Raw genomic sequence first — 22,055 nt, forward strand, 5'->3', positions numbered from 1 at the left:
AATTGGGAGCTTTTCCTCCCAAGGTCACCTACGCATGTGCTTACACCACATGCGAGTGAGTGAACTGCGGCGGCGGCAGACGTCTGCTGCGGAATTACTACTAGTAGCATGTTTCAAACGCAGTACATGTAATAAGGAGAGTATTCATTAATAGCTGTTCGTAAAATGTCCACCACTTTGATTTGTTGATGTTACAGAATTAAATCTGGAAAAATTTACAATATATGAGACATTGCGATTTTTGTGCATCGTGTCCATAGAAGAACATGTAAACGATGGCAACGTGCTGGTCGCGTAATCTGTCCTACTGTGGCAAAAACTGCATTTTCTACTCGCTCGACCGTGATATCGCGCCGCCTGTGTTTGCTCTTGTAGCCTAGCAGATTCCTCTCCTCAAATACTTCTTTCTCCGTGGTATATACCTATGATGCCTGGTAGCCTTTGGGGTGGTGTTTATGCTCCGCAGCAGCAGAGGCCTAACATGCTTGCTATTGCTCTTAATGCTTCACGCCTTAAACGAAACTGTCATTAATAAATGACTGTGCACATTTATAGACTTTTATGTCTGGATGCACATGAAGGTGCCACTGTTTCTTAGAATACATGTTTCACTTTTGTGCTATGACCAATTCTGAAGGAGGGATCAACCAATTTTTCGAACACCTCAGTTTAATTAATGTGCACCTGAATCTCGGCATACTTGCATTTCTACATTCCATCCTCATCGGAATGTGGCTGCTGGGAGCTGTTCCTTAGCAGCAGAATGCCAAAGGAGCTGTGGAGGGAAGGGTGGGCTTATTGCTTCAATTACCACGTGGTCTGCTGCTGTCACACTTTTTCTGATAAATTCTTTTGGGAGAACAATTCTTGTGCAGTACCTCAAAACTGCCATCTAAGAGCACATTATTTGACCAAATGCACTTGGTTGTGTCTATGTCTTACAGAAGGGGATGTGCCAGAAGATCACCTGCCTACAGCTGATGAAGAAGATGATGATGCAGAAGAATCAAAAGATGCCTGGGCCCCCGGAACAGTCAGCTCACCATCACCAGCAGGGGAGACCATGTCAAATTTAGATGAGCCACAGAGCGAGGACATGGATGATGATAAGCTGAAAGATGACAAGTCTTCCATAGACGACGCAAAGACGCCCGAGACCCCCAGTGGCACTGAGCCGGACACGAAGGACGATGGCTCACAGCATATTGAGTCTGGCACTGAGGATGGTACTGGGGAATTGAGTAAACATCTGCTTGGTGGCTCTGTCAGTGATTCTGTTCCCAACAGCCCAGCATCTGTGCTTCAGGGGTAAGCATAACTTTTTTAGAAGTATTTTGAAAAAGTGTAAATAATTCTGTGCTTGTTCCAATATTTAACTTGTTTAACCCTTTGAGGGTCGAATTATTTTGAAAAAGACTTTCCCAGGTGGTCAAATTACTTTATTGCGGATCTTGAATGTACAAAATGTATAAAGTCGGGAATAAATAGTAAAAAATAATTAGGAACAGTATTTTGGTGTCGGCATCACTCAGGACTGCAAAATGTTCAATAGTATTTCCGAGCGTGGTACTCCTTGAAACACGGGTCTACGCACAGCGCCTTATCGCAATCTACACATCTAAAATGCGTGTCTGTTCTCTTGGAGCGAGGAGTTGTGTTGGCGCACACGACACCTCTGCGAGCGGCTGCCTTGGGCAGAGGTCTGAGGCACCCCCTCGCGTAAGCGCGTTGCCGCAGAGAGCGAGAATTTCGTGAGCGGTGGTGATAAGCAAGCTAAGAGCACTGCCAATCAAGATAGAAATCAACTTCCGCCGCCCCTGCGAGAGCCTGCTGACAAAGAAAAAAATTGACGTTTCGCACGCCTCCGTTGCAATCACGCGGCGGAACCGAAACCGCGAAAGCGCGTTGCCACTGAGAGCGAAAATACCTCGCGACGGCACTGATAAACAAGCTAAGAGCAGCGACAATCAAGATAGAAATCAACTTCCACCACCCTGCAAGAGAGTGCCGACAAAGAAAAAATTGACGTTTCGCGCGCCTCCGTTGCGATCCCGCGGCGAAACTGAAACCGCCAAAGGGGCGTTGGCGCAGTCTGAGCAATGCGCTGAAGCTAGCAATCAGTTCTGTTTATATCCCCAAGAAGGTGGCGCCGATTTCAAACGCATCTTGTAAGTGCTAAGAGGTGGCAGCACCTCCCGGTGAGCACGCATCGTCATTATGGCGCGAAATTTCAAACGGAGGGTCGGAACCGTACCCGTACGGCAAAGACCTTGCGGGACAGAAAACCGCCGCCGTACATGTACGGCTAAAACCGTCAAAGGGTTAATCTCGGAGAGCTGACGGCTGTCACCTATTGATATCTACTAATGTTAGGAGCTTGCTAAGTGAATGAACCAAATAGACAGTTGTATGTAAACTGTTGAATTTTCAGGGAATTTAGGAAATAGTTTAGCAAACGATGAACCTTGAAAGCTTAAGTGGAATGAAGCCTATTGGTTGGCCAGCATACTTAGCAGGCAATGCTGCGGAAGCTATGCAAGTAGTGTGGTCGTAGAAGTCCCACTCTGTGTGTTTCGCATTGCGGTTGTTTTTGACGTGCAACACTTTTAATTACTAAATAGCTTCCAACTACTACTTGTACAACTACTACAAATTGTGCATTATTTGTGTACCTTTGTTCTGCCAGGATGCAACATACTATGCTCTTGTTGCGAGTGCAGCTGGTGTTCCTTGGCCACTGGTCGCAGATACATGTCACTCTGCTTGCTCAGTGGTTAATAGGTGAATATCTGCGACACCTCGCAGGTGGTAATTATATCATATTTTGTGACATAGGAGTGTGAGACGTAATGTTGCATTAAATTAGATGAGTCATATCTATATTTTTCGTATGCATACCTGCCAACCCTCCTGAATTTTTCTTAATGGCTGTAAATGTTGTGTGAGGTTTTATGACAAAGGGGTGAACTGTTGTTTGCAAAAAAATGTTATCACCGTCTCTGAAGTTTCTATTGGAAATCTTCTAATGGCGAAAGGACACCAAGGGGTACTTGATTCAATCAAATTAATACAGACTTGTTCCTGAAGCATGAAATTGGCAGCTGCAAATTCACTGAAAAAGTAACTGTTATCTAAAAACAATGTGTTGCTTGTCAATCTCAACTTTCCAAGCAGGCTTGTACACGTTACAGAAAAAAAGTAAGATTAGAATTGCAATTACTTCATTCGAAAATGTAATTGATTACAGTTACCAATTACTGCACCATGGAAGTAATTGAGGAAATACTCAATAGTAATTGATTACTTCTACATTATATTCCTCTAAACATTTGTTAACATTGCATAGATGCAGTAAACAGAAAAAGCTGATTTGCCCCCCCCCCCCCCCCTCCTTCCTTTCCTCTCTTCAGTGTGTCCTCGGAAGTGTTCTTATGTTGCTTAACTGCACTAAGAATTCTTTTTAAGAATTTTATAGGTAATTGTCCCTTGTTTTCTTTGTGAAGACATTAGCAGCAACACTGAGAACTTGCTCGAATAGGAAAAACAAGGGTAGGAGAGGGAAGTTGGCCATTTAGCACAATGTGTGCGCCGAGGTGTGGGGGAAGGCTGGGGGGTAAGGCAGTGTCGTAGCATATACGGATCTTGTGCATAATATTGTGGTTAGTCAACATCAGGGTCCTCTATGAAGCGCAGCTTCATTGTTGCTCGGTCTTGGAGAAAACGCTTCTGTTTGGGCTGATTAAAAGCTGAAAATATTGTCCGTATCTGATTTCTTGGCATTAATTCCCTAAGTAGGCTTTGGTATCGAGACATACCTGTTCAGTTCAATGGCCAACGTCTTATGGAGCCTTTAAAATGATGAAACAAATAGTGAACTCACAGGTTTGCCTGTCTCAACATGTGCATTTGCGAGGCTGCTGTGTGGCACGATCTCAGGCATTCATCTGTAGCTTTTGCCATATTTAGGTTCTGCAAGCAGGGAAGCTTGTTACTGCTTTTCTTGTCAATAAATTAACTGGTAACATATGATCGGTTACTGAAAAATGGTATTGAATTACAGTGAGTGTTACCGAGTAAAGAAAGAAATAATGTACTTGATTACATGTAATTCATTGCATGCAAGTCTGGTTCGAAGTTTGGTGCTACTTGTATGCTGTGTCTAACGGTAAGGGATCGTTAAAGGGCAACTCTGGCGTTTTTAAACCATACAGTCGAACCCCCTTATAACAATATTCAAGTGCCACAAAAATTCCATTGTTATAACCAATAATTGTTATAACCGGGTTGCATGAAAAAATCAAAATAGGGTGATGGCGGAGCTGATGTGAGAAAACTATGACAGCGGGGAGGTCAGTGCCCCTCCCCAGCACCTTCCTCCATCCAGCTGCTGATTGTGTTCACTCATTTAACTGCTTCCTAAGAGCTCCGATCACGTGTAACAAGCTGCGGCTGTTGGTGTTAAAGAATGGCACTGTTATAACAACTGCAAAGAGGGGTCACGGGTGGCACGTGATATGCGAGCACCGCCGAGCATCGCTTTGGTGGCCCCAAAAGGGGCCTTTTAAATATTGCCAGAAGGCTGCCGCAGGAGCCTGTCAGCTTGAGGAATCCAGAAGAAATGTTGAGGCGAGATAGCCACAAGCATCTTGCCACGCACTTCTCACTGGCTTGCACAAGAAAACCTTATGCCCGTCAGCCATGCATGCTTTACGCGAAGCTTGCCTACATCTTCCAAGGCATCCAGGTGCTCCACGTAGTGCAGTGGAAGGCTCCTCGCAAAAATGAAGTCCCGGAGGGACTGAATCATCTGCCAGGGCTCATGCGAGGACAACGTTGAGGCAGCCTGCCCTACCGCGTCATCACTGCCATCATCGCCGTCACTATCTGATGCAGGCATGTTCATGACGATCGCCTCATCGGTTAGAAGCATTTAGTTTCCAAATCTATAGCCGTGGCTTTCTTTTCATTGGCAATGTCATGCATTGCCAATGATTAGCGGGCAGATCAGCCATCTTCCGTTTTGGCGGTGAGTCAAACCAACTGTTGGTCAAACGAGGCTGAGAAACCGCTTGGCCAGGAACGATTTCGACGCAACCAACAAAGACGAACGTGAGTGATTAGGCTGTTTGCAGAACTGCGCTGAATGAGGAGAGAGAGAGAGCAACCTGCGAGCTGCGCAGTTGAAGCAGTCCATCATGTTTCAGAGGGTGGGGCGGCTTGAGCTGTGGGCGCAGCCCATTCGTGTTCGGAGGGGTGGAAGGGCAACGGGAGAGAGGCGTGCGGAGATCGCTGAAAAGCTAGCGTGCGACGGCTGTTGGAGCAGCGGCTCGAATTTCCTTTCTTTTTTTTCTTTTCAAGGATTTCGCATTTCACTACCTTTCGGCTCGGACACCCAGCAGCCAGATTTTATCGTTATAACCGATAATGTGGCATCGGGGCATTGTAGTAAGCGGGTTATTTCACCCTGGAACAGATACAAAAGTTAACGGTGCAGCAGCTTGTCATTGTTATAACCGATATATTGTTAAAACCGGTATCAATATAAGTGGGTTCGACTGTATTAGGATATTGTCATTTTCAAATGGCGTTCACAGTCCTGTTGCCTGTAGGTTGGTTCAATTTGCTTAGGAACTCGCCAATAATTTTAAATAACAAATAAACGAGGTACCAGATGTGACGTCGTGATGAGTCGATGACATCAGATCCTCCATGGCTGTAATGTTCGCACAGTACACATGGTTATAACGGCAAAAAAGTGAAGCTTATGCTGTCTTCTGGTGATACAGGGAGCTTTTCCAGCTTTATTGAACTAGATAGCGGCAATTTCAGCGACGATATGACTGCTGAAGGATGGCTGTTGGCCTTTGACCTGCCGCTGCCCCGTGAGGCCGCTGACGTGCCCCAAGCTCAATGCATTGTGCTGTGGCAAAATGAAGAGAATCACTGGTTATCACATGTGTCAAAACGATGATTGTCAGCCGTTCTCTCATAGAAAAAGGAGTCAGCTTTGTTGTTTCTGGGCAAAGTGAGAGTGTAGTCTCCGACGTCACAAACCCAGGGTAGCCAGTTATGTGTTACGTAAGAAGTCACATTCATGGGCATGAGTCTGAAACACGCAACCAATCTTTGAAATTAACTGGCAGGAAAACTTAATGACTTGCAGTCATATTGTTTGGCACAGATAATCGAGAGTGCAAAAAAGAATGTACATCCAAAATTTTATTAAGGTCACTGGATATCGAAAAATCACCACAGTTGCCCTCTAATGAAATGCGTACATATTCCTCAAAAATTATGTGTCCAGAGCAAGCCTTCAAAAAGACAAACTCCATGCAACTAACCACCCCACCCTCTCAATGTGTCCACGGGATATTACAAATATTAATGTTTATAGGTTGGCATGTATGCATATGTTTTTTGGTTGCAAATGCGACCAGTGAGAGAAACCTCTCGGGCATTTGTAGTGCTACTTGCTATATTAAAGTGGAGTGTGTCATGTAATGTGCTTTGTAATACCTTAGATTAGCTGTGTTCTGTGACATTGGTGAAATGTATCTAAGCACGCACAGAATGTCCCCAGTACAGGCACTAACTAGGCAGGCAAATAGATAGTATTGCACTGCATTTCGTGCGTCCATTTCATATGGACATATCTCAGAAAAGCTGCTAAAGTGCCCATATAATGTCAACTTTTTTTATTAAAATACATTGTAAAATTACTTTTATACAATGAGAAGGGTATTTTAAGCAAGGGGAGTAGGGGAAAGGACTGTAATGCTAGAAGCATGTTACAGTCCTTGGTTGGCTAGTTGGTTGAGATAATAATAAACCTTTGTATCTCTGGATTTGGCTATAAATATGTAGCGATATGAGAGACAAGTATAAACATCATTTCAGGCTTGCATGTGCCAAGTTAGAAATATTTTTTTTTTACAAGTAGCTGGCATATTGCAATGTATTGTAGCTTTGCTGGTAAATTTCTCAAACACCTTGAGAGAGCATGGTTGTGTTATCTGTTTCTAAACTGCCATAACAGAAGTTTGCAAAAAATTAACATTGTTTTTATCTAACTTACAAATTCAATTTTAAATGACTTATACAATATGGAGATAAATAACGGTGCTGCAACGAACACACAGCAGTAAAATAAATACCAATTTAATGTAAGGATGTGAGAGAGGAGGGAGTGCCTATTACATGAACCTCTGGTGTATTATCAACATTACCTTTTTGTTTCACAGACTGCTCCGTTTTACAGGATACATCTATAGTGACAAGGTCATTATAAAAGTTCTCAAATGCCTCCAAAGTCTTCAGGTAGCCTCTCCACGTGCTTGTGTGCTTTTCTAAGCTACTTATATGCGTTTTGAGCACAACTTCGGACACCACTGCTTCATTGCAGTCCCTAGTGAACACTGTGACGAAGCAGTATCTTTGTTACTATTGAAATTATGAATAAGCACCTATTTATTGCTTTCACATGGGTTTCCTGCTTTGAAAGCCCATTTTGCTGATCTGAAACATATATTTGGCTGTTCCAAAAGGGCATGGGGCAGTAATATCACTGTGCAAGGCATAGAGTGAATTCTCTGAATGACACCAGTTTTGAGGTACTCAATCCCGAAGTGTGCAGCAATATACATAAGCGTTTCAGTTAATTTGGTGCTTCAATGCATAAAACGGTGTTTTGCTAAAAAATGCAAGTTGAACAACAGTGCATTTTCATTGTCATCATCATCATCATCATTTTATTTTATGAAACGAATACAACAAAACATGATTGAACCAATAGCCAACTTGGCTAGTGAAACGTCCAAATACAAGATATTCACTAAAGAAATGGCAGACATTCAAACTACATGTACAAAAAGACGTGAGGTACTACAATAGCGGTATTGCAAATATGTAAAGCGCATACATATTCTGAGAAAAAGAAAAGGTTTATAAATATAAAAACCAAACACGCATTTTTTTCAAGTTTGGCGGCATATGTCCTGAAACCAGTGCCATCCTCGGCACTCTTTTCCAAGCAGATATGCCTTGTAAACTCTCTGGCTGCAGTTTGTCAATTCAATATATGATGCAAAGTAGTTAGTTAAAAACTTAAAGAGAGAGATTTTGCTAATCAATTACGCATTTTTATTTATTTGAAAGGGAAAAAATTGTCGCCCACCCGAATTGTAGCATGGAGCTACAAAGGTAACCCGTAAGGGTTTCTCAGAGAGAAAGTCTCGCAGATGAAGAAAAATTCATCCTGGTCCAGGACTGAAACTCGGACTGTAGCCTCATGATACAGTTGCGTCCTCCACTTTCGTCCTCCACCTTGCGGGCTTTCATAGAACTGATTTGCCATATTCACTGTCCCAGTGCCTCGATTTGTCGACTAATTTGCCCTCGCTCTGCTAGCCTCCTAGTTAGCTCTAATGGTAGAGAGACTGCCCCCCGAAAAGGCGTTGGTCCCAGGTTCGAGTCCCGGATCAGGACAATATTTTCTTTAATTACGAGGCTTTCTTTCTGAGAAACCCGCATGGGTTTCCTTTGTTGCTTTGTGCTACAATTCGGGTGGATGCTAGCTTTCCCTTTCATATACGTTCCTCCACCTTGCAGGCTTCTGCCGAACTGATTTGCCATATTCATTGCCTCAGTGCCTTGAGTTGTCGACTAATTCACCCTCGCTGTGCAATCGGGTAGCCTCCTGGTTAGCTCAGATGGTATAGGGAGCGCCCCGGAAAGGCGTTGGTCCTGGGTTCAAGTCCCGGACCAGGACGAGTTTTTCTTAACTGCGAAGCTTTCTTTCTGAGAAACTAGCCTGGACTTCCTTTGTAGCTTCGTGCTACAATTCGAGTGGATGCCAATTTTTCCCTTTCATGTACTTTTCTCCACCTTGCGGGATTCTGCAGAACTGATTTGCCATTTTGATTTATTGTGCAAGTAATGTTCACATCTTTGAGCAGTCCAGTTCAAGGATTAGAATTGGGCTATCTGCCACAGGTAATTTAATAAAATTTCTGTATATCTAAAAAAAAAAAAAAACACCTGGTATAATGTGCACTCATGAGTCTTGAATGCGATGTTTTACTTACTGCAAACTAGCTGGACTGTTTTGGCAATATTTTTAGTTCTTTGTGGAGGGTGATGCTATTGACATGCTATTTATTGCAGTGAGGACTCTGAGGTCGTTCGAGACTATAAGGTGTGGAAGAAATCTATTATGTTGGTCTGGAGAGCAGCAGCCAACCACAAGTATGTGTATGCCAAAGCATATGAGGGCCTTTGAGTGAGCATATTCATTTTCTCTCTGCTTTCTTATTTCCAGATATGCAAATGTGTTTTTACACCCAGTCACAGATGAAATGGCCCCAGGCTACCATAGCATTGTCTACAGGTTAAAATAATTTTTTTTCACCTTTATGCCAATCTTTATCATTGGCGTATTTCCTTGTGTGACCCTATTTCTTTGTTTTTCGTGTAGACCGATGGATTTGCTGACAATCAAGAAAAACATTGAAAGTGGCTACATCAAGACCACCTTGGAATTTCAGCGGGACATGATGCTGATGTTTCAAAATGCTATCATGTACAACAGTTCTGACCACGATGTCTTTCAGATGGCCATTGAAATGCAGAAGGAGGTCATGGGACACATACAGGTCAGTGTCCATTCCTGTGCTGATGCTTACATCTCCTGCAAACATCTGTCAAGATAAAAAAAGAAGCTGTTGAAAAATGTGACTGTAGAAAGCATTTTAGCTAGGCGTATTTTTGAAAGCAAAGAGTACTTTAGAAGTAATTTTTATTGCAAAGCCTCTGGGCTAAAATTTAAAAAAATATATGTCGTGAAACATTGATGGCAGAAAGTAATCGCTTTTCTGGCTTGGCAGATTGTGTATTCTTGTGCTGCAGAATGACCTTGTGTGTTTTCTAGCGAGTTAGTGCAGCTTTATCTTCCTCTGGCCCTATGTAAAATCAAGCACTGGCGCTGTTACAATACCATGCTTACCTTCTTGCCTCTTGAATGCCACACCACCTTGTACTTATTTCGCAGCACAACATTCAGGCCTCTCAAACAAAGCAAAAGGTGTATATGTCGCATAAAAAATGTGCTGGTTACTGTCTTATGGCCTATTCACACTGCGGAACATGTTTCCCAACAGCTGACCAACATGTTTCCCGACGTGTTGGTCAACACGTTGGTCAACATCTCTGTTGCCAACAGCAACGATGTTGTTTGGTGTGACAACTTTCGGCAACAAAAGGCAAGCGACAAAGTGTTGGCAACAGCATGTGTAGCCGCATTTTTGTGCCCGTGTTTTTTTTTTAAGTTTTCATTTATTGTTATTATTCTTGTTTTAACATGCACATGTCGCAGAGCATGCTATGGAGCTTTATCTGGCTTCATCCCATTTATTTTCTTTGTGAGACGCTTGAACTCTGTGCGTCCCCTAAGACTGCACTACTTCTTGTAATATTAAAGTTTCACTGGGCAGCTCACAGCACACTTCAGCAAGGGACACTTAGCATGTCATGTTTCTTCTCTACAGAAGCTTATGCCATCAGGAAGGGGAACTGAATCCTGCCTGTACAAAACATAGCATTGTCCTTTCTTGCTTTTGTCACACACCGGCAAAACGACCTCTACTGAATGGTGGAAATTTGGGCCTATTGGCACATGATCTTTGAAGCTTGTAACGCAGGGTTAACGTGGAGATAAAAGGCTACTTGCATTGCGCTTCGACCTTCTTCTGCTTTGTTCACCTTGAACTATAAATCCTGAAGACTATCTCTATAGTACTCGCTTTTACCCATTGCCTACTGTCTTCATCAACAACCACTTCTGTCACATACTGTATTAATGGCTGCTTCTCCTACTGTACACACAACCGAGCTTAGGGATGCTTGAACTAGTGATGCAGTCGTAATTCATGAGACGTTTTGTCAAAGAATTTGTGGTGGAAGTAAGATATTACATAGGAAGCTTGTTATGCTATTGATGCTTGACAAGTATAAAGGGATGTCGAGACTAGGGAAATAGGGACTTAAATAGTGAAACTACTGCAAAACTAGTAGCTTTTGCTTATCTAGCACTGCCATGTTTCTAACATGTTTTTCAATGGGGCAGGCAAATTGCGACCAAACTGTTGGCCAACAAGTCATCTGCGACATGTTTCGCAAACATTTGTTAGCCATCCATTGTAACAGGGTTGCTGACACCACGTTTCTTGTGTGGTTGTGGATAGTGTTGGCCCACTTGTTTCCCAGTGTGAATAGGCCCTTAGTGAAGGGGTTCCCAAACATGATTTCGTGAAGCCAGTTGGGTTTTGTTGACAAATATTTCAGGTGTTTGCGCACCAAATCAATTTTTTTTGCCCCTCTAATTTTTTCTTCACTCCTACGACACACCTAGTCGGTGGTAACAGCAAGCACAGCATGCAGGATGCAAAGCAAGGAATCAAAAAGGATCCCTGTTTCTACAGCACCTTGTACACTGTGCTCACTGTCACCACAAATTACCGACTCAACCATGTTATTTGGCTCACTCGCCCAACCCTTAGCAATCATGTGTATTGTTTGCCGTCTTTTCTCTTATTTCAATGTAATAAACCCTTTGCAGCCATTTTGCTGGTTGAGTGCAGTTGTCTTTAAGAGGCCATTCATCTGTTCTATTTCTTTTTTCTTCTTTGGTTACTGTTTTCTTTCTTTGTCTCTCTCTCTCTTCTCGTGTGTATATGGAAGTGCAAGAAAAAAAAGTGGCTTCTTGGCACTTTTTGAAAGCCACTTGGATTCTCCAAAGGCAGAGACCTTGGGAACCCCTCTTTAGTGCTAAGCAAGCAGAGTGCTGCCTTATGTCTTATGTCTTTTACTGTCAGGATTTTCTGGCAACCCAGTTGATGGTGAAGACAACAGAGACCAAAAGCCTGCGTGGCCGTGACGGGCGGGAAAAGAAGGTGGAATTTGGCAAGGATGACAAGGTGAGCGGGCCATCACATGCTGCACTGCTGATGGGCACTGCGCAGTCATGACACGGCCACTCTGCGTGGAGGCTCCTCAGCGCTGAACTGAGGAATTGCGTCTCCCTCGTTCATGGTGAACCCTCATTAGTATGACCGCATTAGTTGCCTGGAGAGACAAATAGTGTTCATGAGGCATGCAGGATGTGTCTTGACTTTTTTTGCCAAGGGCAATCTGCCAAATGTGTATTTTGTGTGGTCGGTGCAAGTTTCAGCATGGTTGGTGGTTCATATTCAAAATCAGATTGAGCAGAACACACAGTTAAACCTTGATATAACAAGCTTCATTATATCAAAATTCTAATAACGAAGTATTCAACATTCTATAACTTTTTGTTTATAGAACACCATGTGTTTTGGACCTCAATATAATGAAGTTTGTTTAACCCTTTCAGTATCGAATTTTTTCTAAGGGGACACACAAACCAGTGTCAGTTTTTTTCTCAGGTATTATGAAACAAACAAAACGGTTTATTTCCATTTATTCAGAAGGGAAAAAATGACACAGATAATAGCAAATGCACTTGTATTATTGTCTTCACTAGAGAGTGGAGAACATACGGGTATGTCAATGACATGGCATGACAAAAACGCGGAAACGTATTGGTATGTCAGTGACAAATAAGGGATTAAACACGATTTCAGTACAGTGGAATTTCACTGCTGCCACGAAGAAACACTGAGGCAATATATGGAAACTACCTCGGATACAGATGCTCAAATGGTTGCTTGCGTATGCACCTTTCAAGTTGCTTGCCGCATGACAGAGCATGTCATGTGACTCAAGTGGAGCAGCGTCATGTTCTGTATAATGCCGAAGTGCGATAAAATGCTTTTGCACCTTCCGTGCTGTATGTTGTGGGTCCACAGAAAAGCTTTCGGGGGTTAGCTGAGAAATATGGTTGCTTGATGTGTGCTGTCTTCCTGCACGCGCTCCAGGAGGGGAATGGAGGATGTTGCATAGGGTAACATGATCAAGCGTGCACTAGGGGGGCGAGCGAGTGCACGTCTCTTCCTCCAGCCCAGCTGTGGTTGTGTATGGCTGTCAGTGCAGCTGAGTGCATACGAGGCTCGTGCATGCCTTATCTTGGAAGTTAATCTGTGCGGGCACGAAGGTTGGGCTGGGCTGAGATGGACGTGGCTTCATGTACGCAGTCTTCCCTCCCGTTTAGTGCTAGAGGTCGCACAATCTCTAGTTTCGGATACGCGTTGAAGCATGAGGCAGACAGAAGCGTTCATTCCCCTGTACCTGCGCAGGGGTCCTGAAAGACTTTTTATGAAGTCGAGAAATGCATTTTAAGTTTAACCCTTTCGCTGTCGGACTTTTCTGGCCGTGACACACCCCCAGTGTCGGCTTGGTTTCAGGGAACAAGCATAACAGGGAATGAACATAGCAATTTATTTTTGATTATGATTGGTATACAAATAACATAGTCAATGCAATATGCACATTTCAGTGTTCTGCAGCTGTTGTTAGTAAACATCATCATCATCATCAGCCTGACTATAACATCCGTTCAACATCCGAATCTGACGATGCGGAACTCACCTCTTCCTCGCATGAGACTCTGTCCAAGTCCGAATCCGAGCTCGGCTCGTATTCTAAATTGGAATTGAGCCACCGCTCCAATGAGCAGACGAAGGTCCCACACGCTCAGCCATTGGAAAGTAACTGCGCGCAGGGAGGACGCGCTTTCAGTCGCCCGCACAACGGAGATAAATGGTACCTTGCGTGATCAAGAAGACAGAGGGAGATGGAAAAAGGCTAAAACAAAGTTCGAAGGGCTTTACGTTTACTACTGCAAGTCGGAAGTGAGGGTGCGGCGAGAGAGCGAAAGCAGCAATCGAGTCACTCTTTTTGGAGAGGCAATGGGGCGTGCCCTTGAACTTGATGCGCCGTAGCAGACACACCAGCAGAAGAAAAGTAAAAACCTTCAAACCAGTGGAGATGGCAGAACAACCCTTGAACCCATAACCACACACACACGACGCATGATCCAGCGAACGCGGAGCCACCGCGCCACTCAGCAAAGAGAGAGGGGCGAGTGGCAGTCGCACCATACTCTTCAATACATGTACTAACACAGGTTGGGGCGAAAATACAAACTTGTAGAAAGAGTCAACAGATGGCGTGGCCAGTCCAGGAGCGCCAGCTTTGCGCTCAGACGCGAAATTTTGAACGCACGATAGAGAATGTACCAGTACGTCCGTGACAGCGAAAGGGTTAAAAAGACTATTTCAGAAATAGTTTCAAAAGCGAAAGGTTTTTCAATACATTCAGCAGACGTGGAGTTATTCGTAATCAAAGATTGCCTCATAGACTGTATTTCTAGCTTTCTAAGTGTTTAAGGTTCAACTGAAAAGTGTACACCCCTAGATTGTTTTTACACCTCTTGTAATGACACAAAAGTATGGGATACAAAAGCCAATAATTCCGTTACAAATGCACATTTTTTCTCCTCCAAAAGGTGCTCCAAAAGAGCTTTTTCCTGCTCCAAAAGCTCTCCCAAAGACCTTTTTCATTTCCATAACTGTTTACATAGACACCACTACTTCCACTTTTGGTGAATATCACGTGCCAAACTCTGAGGTTATCCCTCAACTTACTGTTCAGTTCACGGTGTGTCTTCCCTTTGCTGTGCTACCATGTACTACATAGCTATGCGCGGCTCTGTTTTTTTGCACCGAGTGGCAAGTAGCACATTTCCTTTCGCACTTATTTTAAGGGCAATCACACAACTTCCAAGGCTCGAATGAAATGTCATCTTTATGTTCGTTCGTGGAAGTGCATATTCAGCACCCACATCGGGTAAGCGATGGATGCTGCACTGCAGACTCGTGTTGAAAGGATTCCTAACGTAGTGAGCTTCGACCATGATGACGACACATCTCGAAGGTGTGCAACTTGGGAAGGAGACAACCTGTTTCAGTCGGATGTTGGTACTCAGGTCAGCTCCCCACGTGCGTGGAGCCATGTCACCCACAAAGGCCACTCACTCTACTCGATTGTCCTCAGCTGGCAGGCTTCTCGCAGCGCCCTACAGCGGCCGTGGTATCTATGCTACGTAGCAAGGAGCATTGATGCTCCTAACGTAGCTGCGATCACTTTTCACATCTTCAGAAATATTTAATGCCGACAAATTCGCATTGTTTTCTTTTCTTGTAGACTAGGGGTTTCTGCGAGAGCATCTTAGGGTTCCATGAGCGGCCAAATTTAATCAAAGCTCAGCACCCATTTACAAAGATTTTGACATTACAATTTGGATTTACCAAAACCACCGCATGCCACATCAATACTTCGCAGAAAGACCATTGTGGCCGTGGTGCTGTGCAATTTTCGGGCCCACAGTCTGTATTGAATGCGTTTCATTTGTACTCACAGGGTTACATATCTGTGGGACTGGGCACAGATGTGCTGCAAGCCACTGTCAAATGGAGCATTTGGCTTGTCAAATCATTTCTAACATTTATGATTGGCCATTCCAACTCGGCATGTTGACACGCAAGCGCAGTATACGCTATACTAGTGCACTGATGGCACCATTGCACATAGCCAGAGATGCTGGTTTGCTTCTGCACTTCTTCCATTTCTACCTCACGCTGAATAAAAAGTGTGCAACAAGCACTTTAGACACCTGCATAAGGTGCACCAGTCCCACATCCGCGTGATGCAAGCATTTAGGCTACGTTCACACTTGGTCTCGGAGCAGGTGGGAGCGGCAAAAACTTGATTAAATCTGCCCGCCTAGGCGGCGAAATGGACGGAAAATCAGGTGGCGAGCCTGTTCGGTCTCGGACTGGTGATTTTTTTTTTTTTTTTTTTTTTTTTTCACCACAGCCAAGCGGGAAGCCATTCCACTTCCCTGGAAACTGCACTGGCATGTAAACATCCGGTCATAAAATTTAACATCTTCCGTCGTTCATAGTCCATTTTTAGGAAAAACAACTAGCTAAAAGTACAAAAACTATGTCTTCTTCCTCTTCCATGGTAGACGAAAGTTAGCGACGACATGCGCAGGCGTGCAAAATGATAGCTTTTAATAACTTATGGGCCAATGAATGCTGCTTCAAATGGTGCAATGAACAGTGCCACCATGCGGACAAGCGTACGCAGACTAAATGAATGCTGGTGAAAGTGCCAGTGGTTTCTGCTGCAGTGGCAAAACAAATGTGAACATCTTGGACATGCGCAGAAAAGATTTTCCGCCCGCTTTGGTCTTTTCGTCCGCTTGCCGCTTCCCAAGTGTGAACATAGCCTTAGGGTTAGCATTGCAGTCACAGTATTTCATCAATTCTGTCAGGATCTGTATTTTGAAGTAATATATTGAATTATTTCAGGATCTCCTTCGGGTTCGATATGTCCAGGATCTATTGTATTAACCAGCTGTGCTCGAGCCATAGAGTTGGATGTAGAACAATGTTGAACATTGTCTTAGGTGTTATGTACAGGTGAGTCCACTGTTAGAGGGAACACGCGAGAGTGTGGCTCATGCTCCATGCAGCGCCATGTAAGAGAAGCGGTGAAAACTAAGTGCATGCCGTGCGTCGTCACTTCCAAACAGCCCCTTCGTTTTGCTCACGCATGGCCGCCTTGCCGTGCAATTGCACGTCAAGAGTCTCCCGCTTCATGGATAGACATTTCATTTCGTACACTGCTGCCTGTGAGATGTAGAAAGCACATAAGTACACTCACTTCTACTACTGTGGCGGAGAATGCGAATAAGCAGTGGCAGAAATATATTTTGGAGAATGGTATTTTCTTGACATGCCAAATAATGTGGCTTTGCTGCGTCTTGCGCAAGGATTCCGTGCGAGGAAACACATTCACGACACCATCAGTAATTGCTAATTCTTTTGCATGTATTTGCTTATATACATTAGTGTCACTTCCTCATTGTCATTTTGGAACAAAAGAGCCGATACATTCGAATGACTATATGCATGTTCATGTTTCCTAATTTGCCAATGGTTGCGTTACACGGCGTTTCGTATCTTCCAGCAACTCGACAGACTGAGCGCATCTTAGCCAGACATAACTGAAACATGCCGTGCACAACAGTGCCGAAAACAAACTGCGGTGTCACTCGTGTTTGTTTCGTTGAGTCAATTGCCACGCTCCATCCACAAAGTGAATGTTTTTGGATCTGCTGTGCGATAACGCCAGAACGCGAAGCTTCCTCCAGAAAAACAGCGCTTCATGTCGCCTATAATGTTCTGAAAGCTTGATCATTTCTTTGCTCTTAGCATCCAGATGGCTGGGCTGGCAAGTCAAGTGCAACATTGATGCTTTAGATCATGTTCATAGCAACCGCGGCTCAAGACATGTAGTCGCCCAGCTGTACGCCGTGCTTCATGCTGCACGCAGGCGAAGTTATGGTGGTCAGCAGACGATGCGCATCATGCGCCGCCCCTGTGCCGTGTCGTGCATACTCTTCGTTTTTGCCGCTTTTTGTACATGGCGCCGTGCGGAGCACGAGCCACGTGCTCGCTTGGTCCCTCTAACAGTGGATCGACCTGTACATGTACACATCAACCATACAATCCACAGTTGGAGGGAACACCTAGTTCTTTATTTCAGTGCTGATTACAACATATATTTGTTATGGGTACGTGTAAACTCCTCCTACATTAGCCTTGAATTCTGTTGGATGCGTTTCATTTAATTTCCTGTTATCGTGAATATTGTTATTTTGATTCAGATTAAGTAAATTGCAGGGCTAACTTTACCTTTGTTCTGCAGCTATTAACGCTCCTCATACCTGCAGCTTTCTTGAAGCAACCACTACATGCAATTTTCTGTTGCCCATGGTTGTATCTTTTCTCTGTGTCCATTTTGTTGCCCAAAGAGACCACCAATTATCTATGCCATCATCAAATGACCTTTTGCTCTTTCCTTTTAATCATAACTAGGATGTCATATACTTCCATTTGATACTTAATCAATACTGCTGTCTTTGTCTCACAATTTTGTGCCTTTTATTTTCCTTTCCGTTTGCTCATAGCATGGCCCTTAGTTTACATACTTCTTCATTAGACCTCATGTCTTGTTTCCATAGGTTAATGATGGCAGAATACATTTATTATGCAATTTTTCTTTTAAAATTATTGGTAAGCTGTGGGGGCATTCTTTAAGAGTCCACCTAGTGGACTGTCCATTTCGGCCGCTGCTAATTGGCTGTGGTCGCTCGTCTCCTCCTCTCTCGTACAGCTGCATCCAATCAGCAGCGGCCAAAATGGACAGTCCACTAGGTGGACCCTTACAGAATACCCCCCTGCTGTCTATGAGTTTAGATTATGTCCAGAATGTGTTTGCACCGCAGCTATTCTTCTCATGATTTAATGATGAGCATAATAAAAAATGACCAAGTTAATGCACTCTTACAAACGAAACACTTCGTTCCCTCAAAGTTTTCATTGGCCTAACCAACTCTTGAATTCTTGAGCACTAAACTGAATTTTATCATTTTTACTTCTTGCTGTTCACTGCACATGTGATGCATCTCCTGTGGCGCAGGAAAATTTGATGATGTCCACTGAAAATGACGCTCACAACCTCAATGAGGCAAGGTGCGAGACCAGTCTAGTTGGGCTTGAGAAGTGAGCTTGGGGAAATGATTTGCTTTGACACTGAATGTACAGCATCGTTAAGCAAGCCTTAGCAGCAGTTGAATGTATTGAATAAGGTTAGAAATCACAGGAAGGGAAGCATATTGCCTTAAAATAATTTATTAAAATAATTTGAATGGTGGGCAGTTTGTAAATCTACAACAGCCCTGTAGTCATGTTGTTTCCTTCCAGTCATCAAATTTTCATGGTCATTTTTAGAAACTTATGCAGAGAAAAAATACAATTTTCGTTGTACACATTTCGAGATGTTACCACCACCCACTTGGGCTTTAGATACATGTTATGCTACTTTTTATTTCTGACACTTCACATGATGACCTATCAGGCATGTAGCCATGATTTTTTTTCGGAGAGGGCGCGAGCGTTCGGTGGCCCGAACAAATTGTTTTCCCCGATACTTATCTATCTTGGGGAAAACAGTTTGGTTTTTCAAATAAAACATGTGCACACACTCACAGTGTCCCACGTTGTGCCAAAATTAAACAATATGCAAGTGCCATGTAGGTGGACAGAACCAAGGTAATGTGCTTTGCCGTTGTTCGGCACAAATAGACTACTTCTTTTTATTTTGCCTAAATACATAATTAGTTATTATTAAACTTAAGTATTATAATCAAAGCAAAATTGTCGATCAGAAAATTGTAGGCCATCATGAAAAATTCTCTATCCATCTTTTGGTTACCTTATGTCGCATAAAAGTTTCTTCCAAGCCTGAAAGAAAGTCTGGAAACTTAAAGTGCCACGTGACTAGTTGCATGACACTTTTCGCAGGCGGAATTGGGCAAAATACAAAAGATAGTCTGACTACCTCCAAGTGACGGCGAACAACATTACTTTGGTTCTTTCCAGCTACATGACACTCGCATATATTTAAATATTGGCACAAGTTCCGTGGGACACCTTGTGTAATATATATATATATTTTTTTTTCAATTTATTAATTTTTTTTTTTTTGCAGTAACTTACTAGAATAACCCCCACACAGAAAAAAGAACGCCTCTTATTAAAATTCAAATTCATTTGCACACTTCCAAAACCCAAGTGATTCAAACCATGTGATCGGAGCTGCATAATGTTCTGTACACCTCATATCGGAATGCTAAATTCAATATAATCATTAAAAAATGCTTCAGACGGGCTTCTTGTATGTTTAACGTGCTTTGGTGTGTTATATCATAAATGGTGTCTAGCTGATTATATATGAGTAAATTTCTAAAGGAGCATCAAACATATATTAAAAAATCTTTTGCAGCTGTAGTTCGTCATTCTGTGAATAGCTTCGTTCTTCACGCACCAGACAAACACAAAATGTACAACAGTTTGGCAAAAGATGCATCAACAGGACGCAACAACAGCCATAGATTAGGGTTCAAGCTTAACTATACATATAATATTTTATTCAGTAATACTGCAACGTATATGCTTGCAGATTTATCGGTGGTGTAATAATATTCAATAAGAAGCTAGAGTCTACTATGCCAAGTTGTCTCTTTCTTATGGGCTTTTAACAGTATGACTGTAATGATGGCACTGCATTTAATACAGTTCTTTTTTTCTTTTAAAAGATGTCGTTCTGTCCCGGGTTCGAATATTCTCTTTACACCATGATTTTCATATGCCGGTGCTTCACCATAAACTTGGAGGTAACTTTGTTGACACTGACTGTACCTGGTGAATGGATGTGAGATTCAGTCGATTGAGCCACTCTTCAGCCGTCTTGTTCCGCAAATGTGTATTTAGTCTTTTGAGTGTCAACTGCTGTCAGTAATTTGAGGAGTGTGTGAACTTTCAGGAGCAGGTCTCTGTCATATTTAACCAATGTGTCCATTGCATATAGCGTGGTTGCTCTTCCTTGCATGGCCTGCCATTCTGCCTTCCAGATATCTCGCTCCCCTTTTCCATAGCGTGCTGTTCTCGTATCTTTTACATATAATTCAAAGCTGTGCTGCACACACTTAAGGTTGTCCTTGTCTATGTGCCTCGGTAAGAAAAATTGCAAGCTCTGTATAGTGTTGTTGTCTGGTGTCCGGTGATTTGCAAAGCAGTGCTCAAAAGGGGTTCACAGATCGTCGATATAGGAAATGTACGAGGCTCGCGAGTAGTGCTCATCAACAGAACTAGAGTAATTGGCCCAATATTTCTGCCTGCCAACTGTGAAACAGTTCACTCTGAACTCTGTCACTATGCATGGATGCACAATGAAATTGCCCTGCTTATATCAATGGGGAAAGGAAACTGCAAAGCTGACTTTAGATGCTCTTGCCTGGGTTGCAGTAATGACTTCACTGATAATTTATGCCTGCCTATGATAGCATGTTGGGGACTAGGTTTCTTTGCACTTGTGCAGGATAGAAATGGGGACATCACTGCTTGTATTTGTATTCCTCCTTTGCTTGCGAAAACGGGCGAAGATATTACGCGGGGGTGGCAGGGAGGGAAGTGCTGCGCCATCTTGCACCAAACCATCGAGCTGTGCCAACCTGCGGCAAAACACTAGCTTCGAATGAAGTTGCCTAATTTAACAGGACGTGTGTGTTCAGTGGCAACCACACAGCCCTAGGCATGTGTTGGCTAACGCTTAGCCCTACAGTCCAAGCCTAAGCAGTCCGTTTCAGCATCGGCATCTTTGGACTGTGGCATGTTTGGTGGCGTAATAGTAACTGAAATAAAACAATGTTTTGTGCTGTGCAATGCATTACAAATGTTTACTAAAAGTGTTACGTGTCTGCATATGTGCGGACCAGCTAAGGATGATTTGAACTAGCGCTCATTTCATGGCGCAGTCGGGAAGGAAAGCCGCGCTGAATGAATAAGGTCGTCTCTTTCTTTTATTTTCATTTCAATAATAAAAAAAAGTTGTACAGTCTGCTCAGCGTGTAGCTCATCAGTTTCGTTATACATTTTAGCGCTCGGTTTGGCACCCTGTTGATTCATCTGTGTCGATTAACGGGGAAACACGGTGCAAGTGACGTGAATCTTTTTCGTAGGGCACCATGTCTCGTCAGCGGGATAATAGTTTGCGCGGCACTCCGACAAACTGCCTGCTTGCTTTCATGAAACTACTTGGTCACAAATATCCAATGGGAACCGCAATCGTCACTCAAGTTTGCACTCGGGCTACACTATTTTCTGCAGGTCCGCACTGCACAAGATCAGGCTCTTGCCATCATAGAATCCAAGCCAAGGACATAAAGTTTCATATTTAGTCAACCTTAGCCGTCAAATTTTGGTCATAATTAAGCGTTCGGCAAAGTCGCAAACCTCTGAAATGGCATTCACAGCAACAATGTTCATAATGTGACTTGCGCAGATCGAGTACAAAAATTTTAATAAACCATTGTTCGGCGCACAAAATATCAGTTGCTGTTTTGTGCTGTCTTTATGGCGCCTATGTCGGAACCGTGAGTAACTCTGAATAAT

The 22,055-nt window shown here is 43.3% G+C and overlaps 1 protein-coding gene across 6 annotated transcripts in view; it reads left to right on the forward strand.

The window, feature by feature from the left end:
* Brd8 (Bromodomain containing 8) overlaps window positions 1-22,055 on the forward strand; it is a 118,442-nt gene that overhangs the window by 77,199 nt on the left and 19,188 nt on the right. For 4 of the 6 annotated variants that reach the window (XM_055061339.1, XM_055061337.1, XM_055061338.1 and 1 more), the window contains 6 exons: window positions 945-1,308; window positions 9,163-9,243; window positions 9,317-9,385; window positions 9,473-9,650; window positions 10,155-10,256; window positions 11,868-11,969. In XM_055061339.1, the coding sequence (XP_054917314.1) occupies window positions 945-1,308; window positions 9,163-9,243; window positions 9,317-9,385; window positions 9,473-9,650; window positions 10,155-10,256; window positions 11,868-11,969 (896 nt within the window). The remainder of the gene's footprint in view (window positions 1-944; window positions 1,309-9,162; window positions 9,244-9,316; window positions 9,386-9,472; window positions 9,651-10,154; window positions 10,257-11,867; window positions 11,970-22,055) is intronic. The other 2 variants (XM_050193016.2, XM_050193018.2) reach the window with 2 other exon arrangements.

The sequence above is a fragment of the Dermacentor andersoni genome, chromosome 1, assembly GCF_023375885.2.
Source record: "Dermacentor andersoni chromosome 1, qqDerAnde1_hic_scaffold, whole genome shotgun sequence".
In the NCBI taxonomy this organism is placed as follows: domain Eukaryota; kingdom Metazoa; phylum Arthropoda; class Arachnida; order Ixodida; family Ixodidae; genus Dermacentor; species Dermacentor andersoni.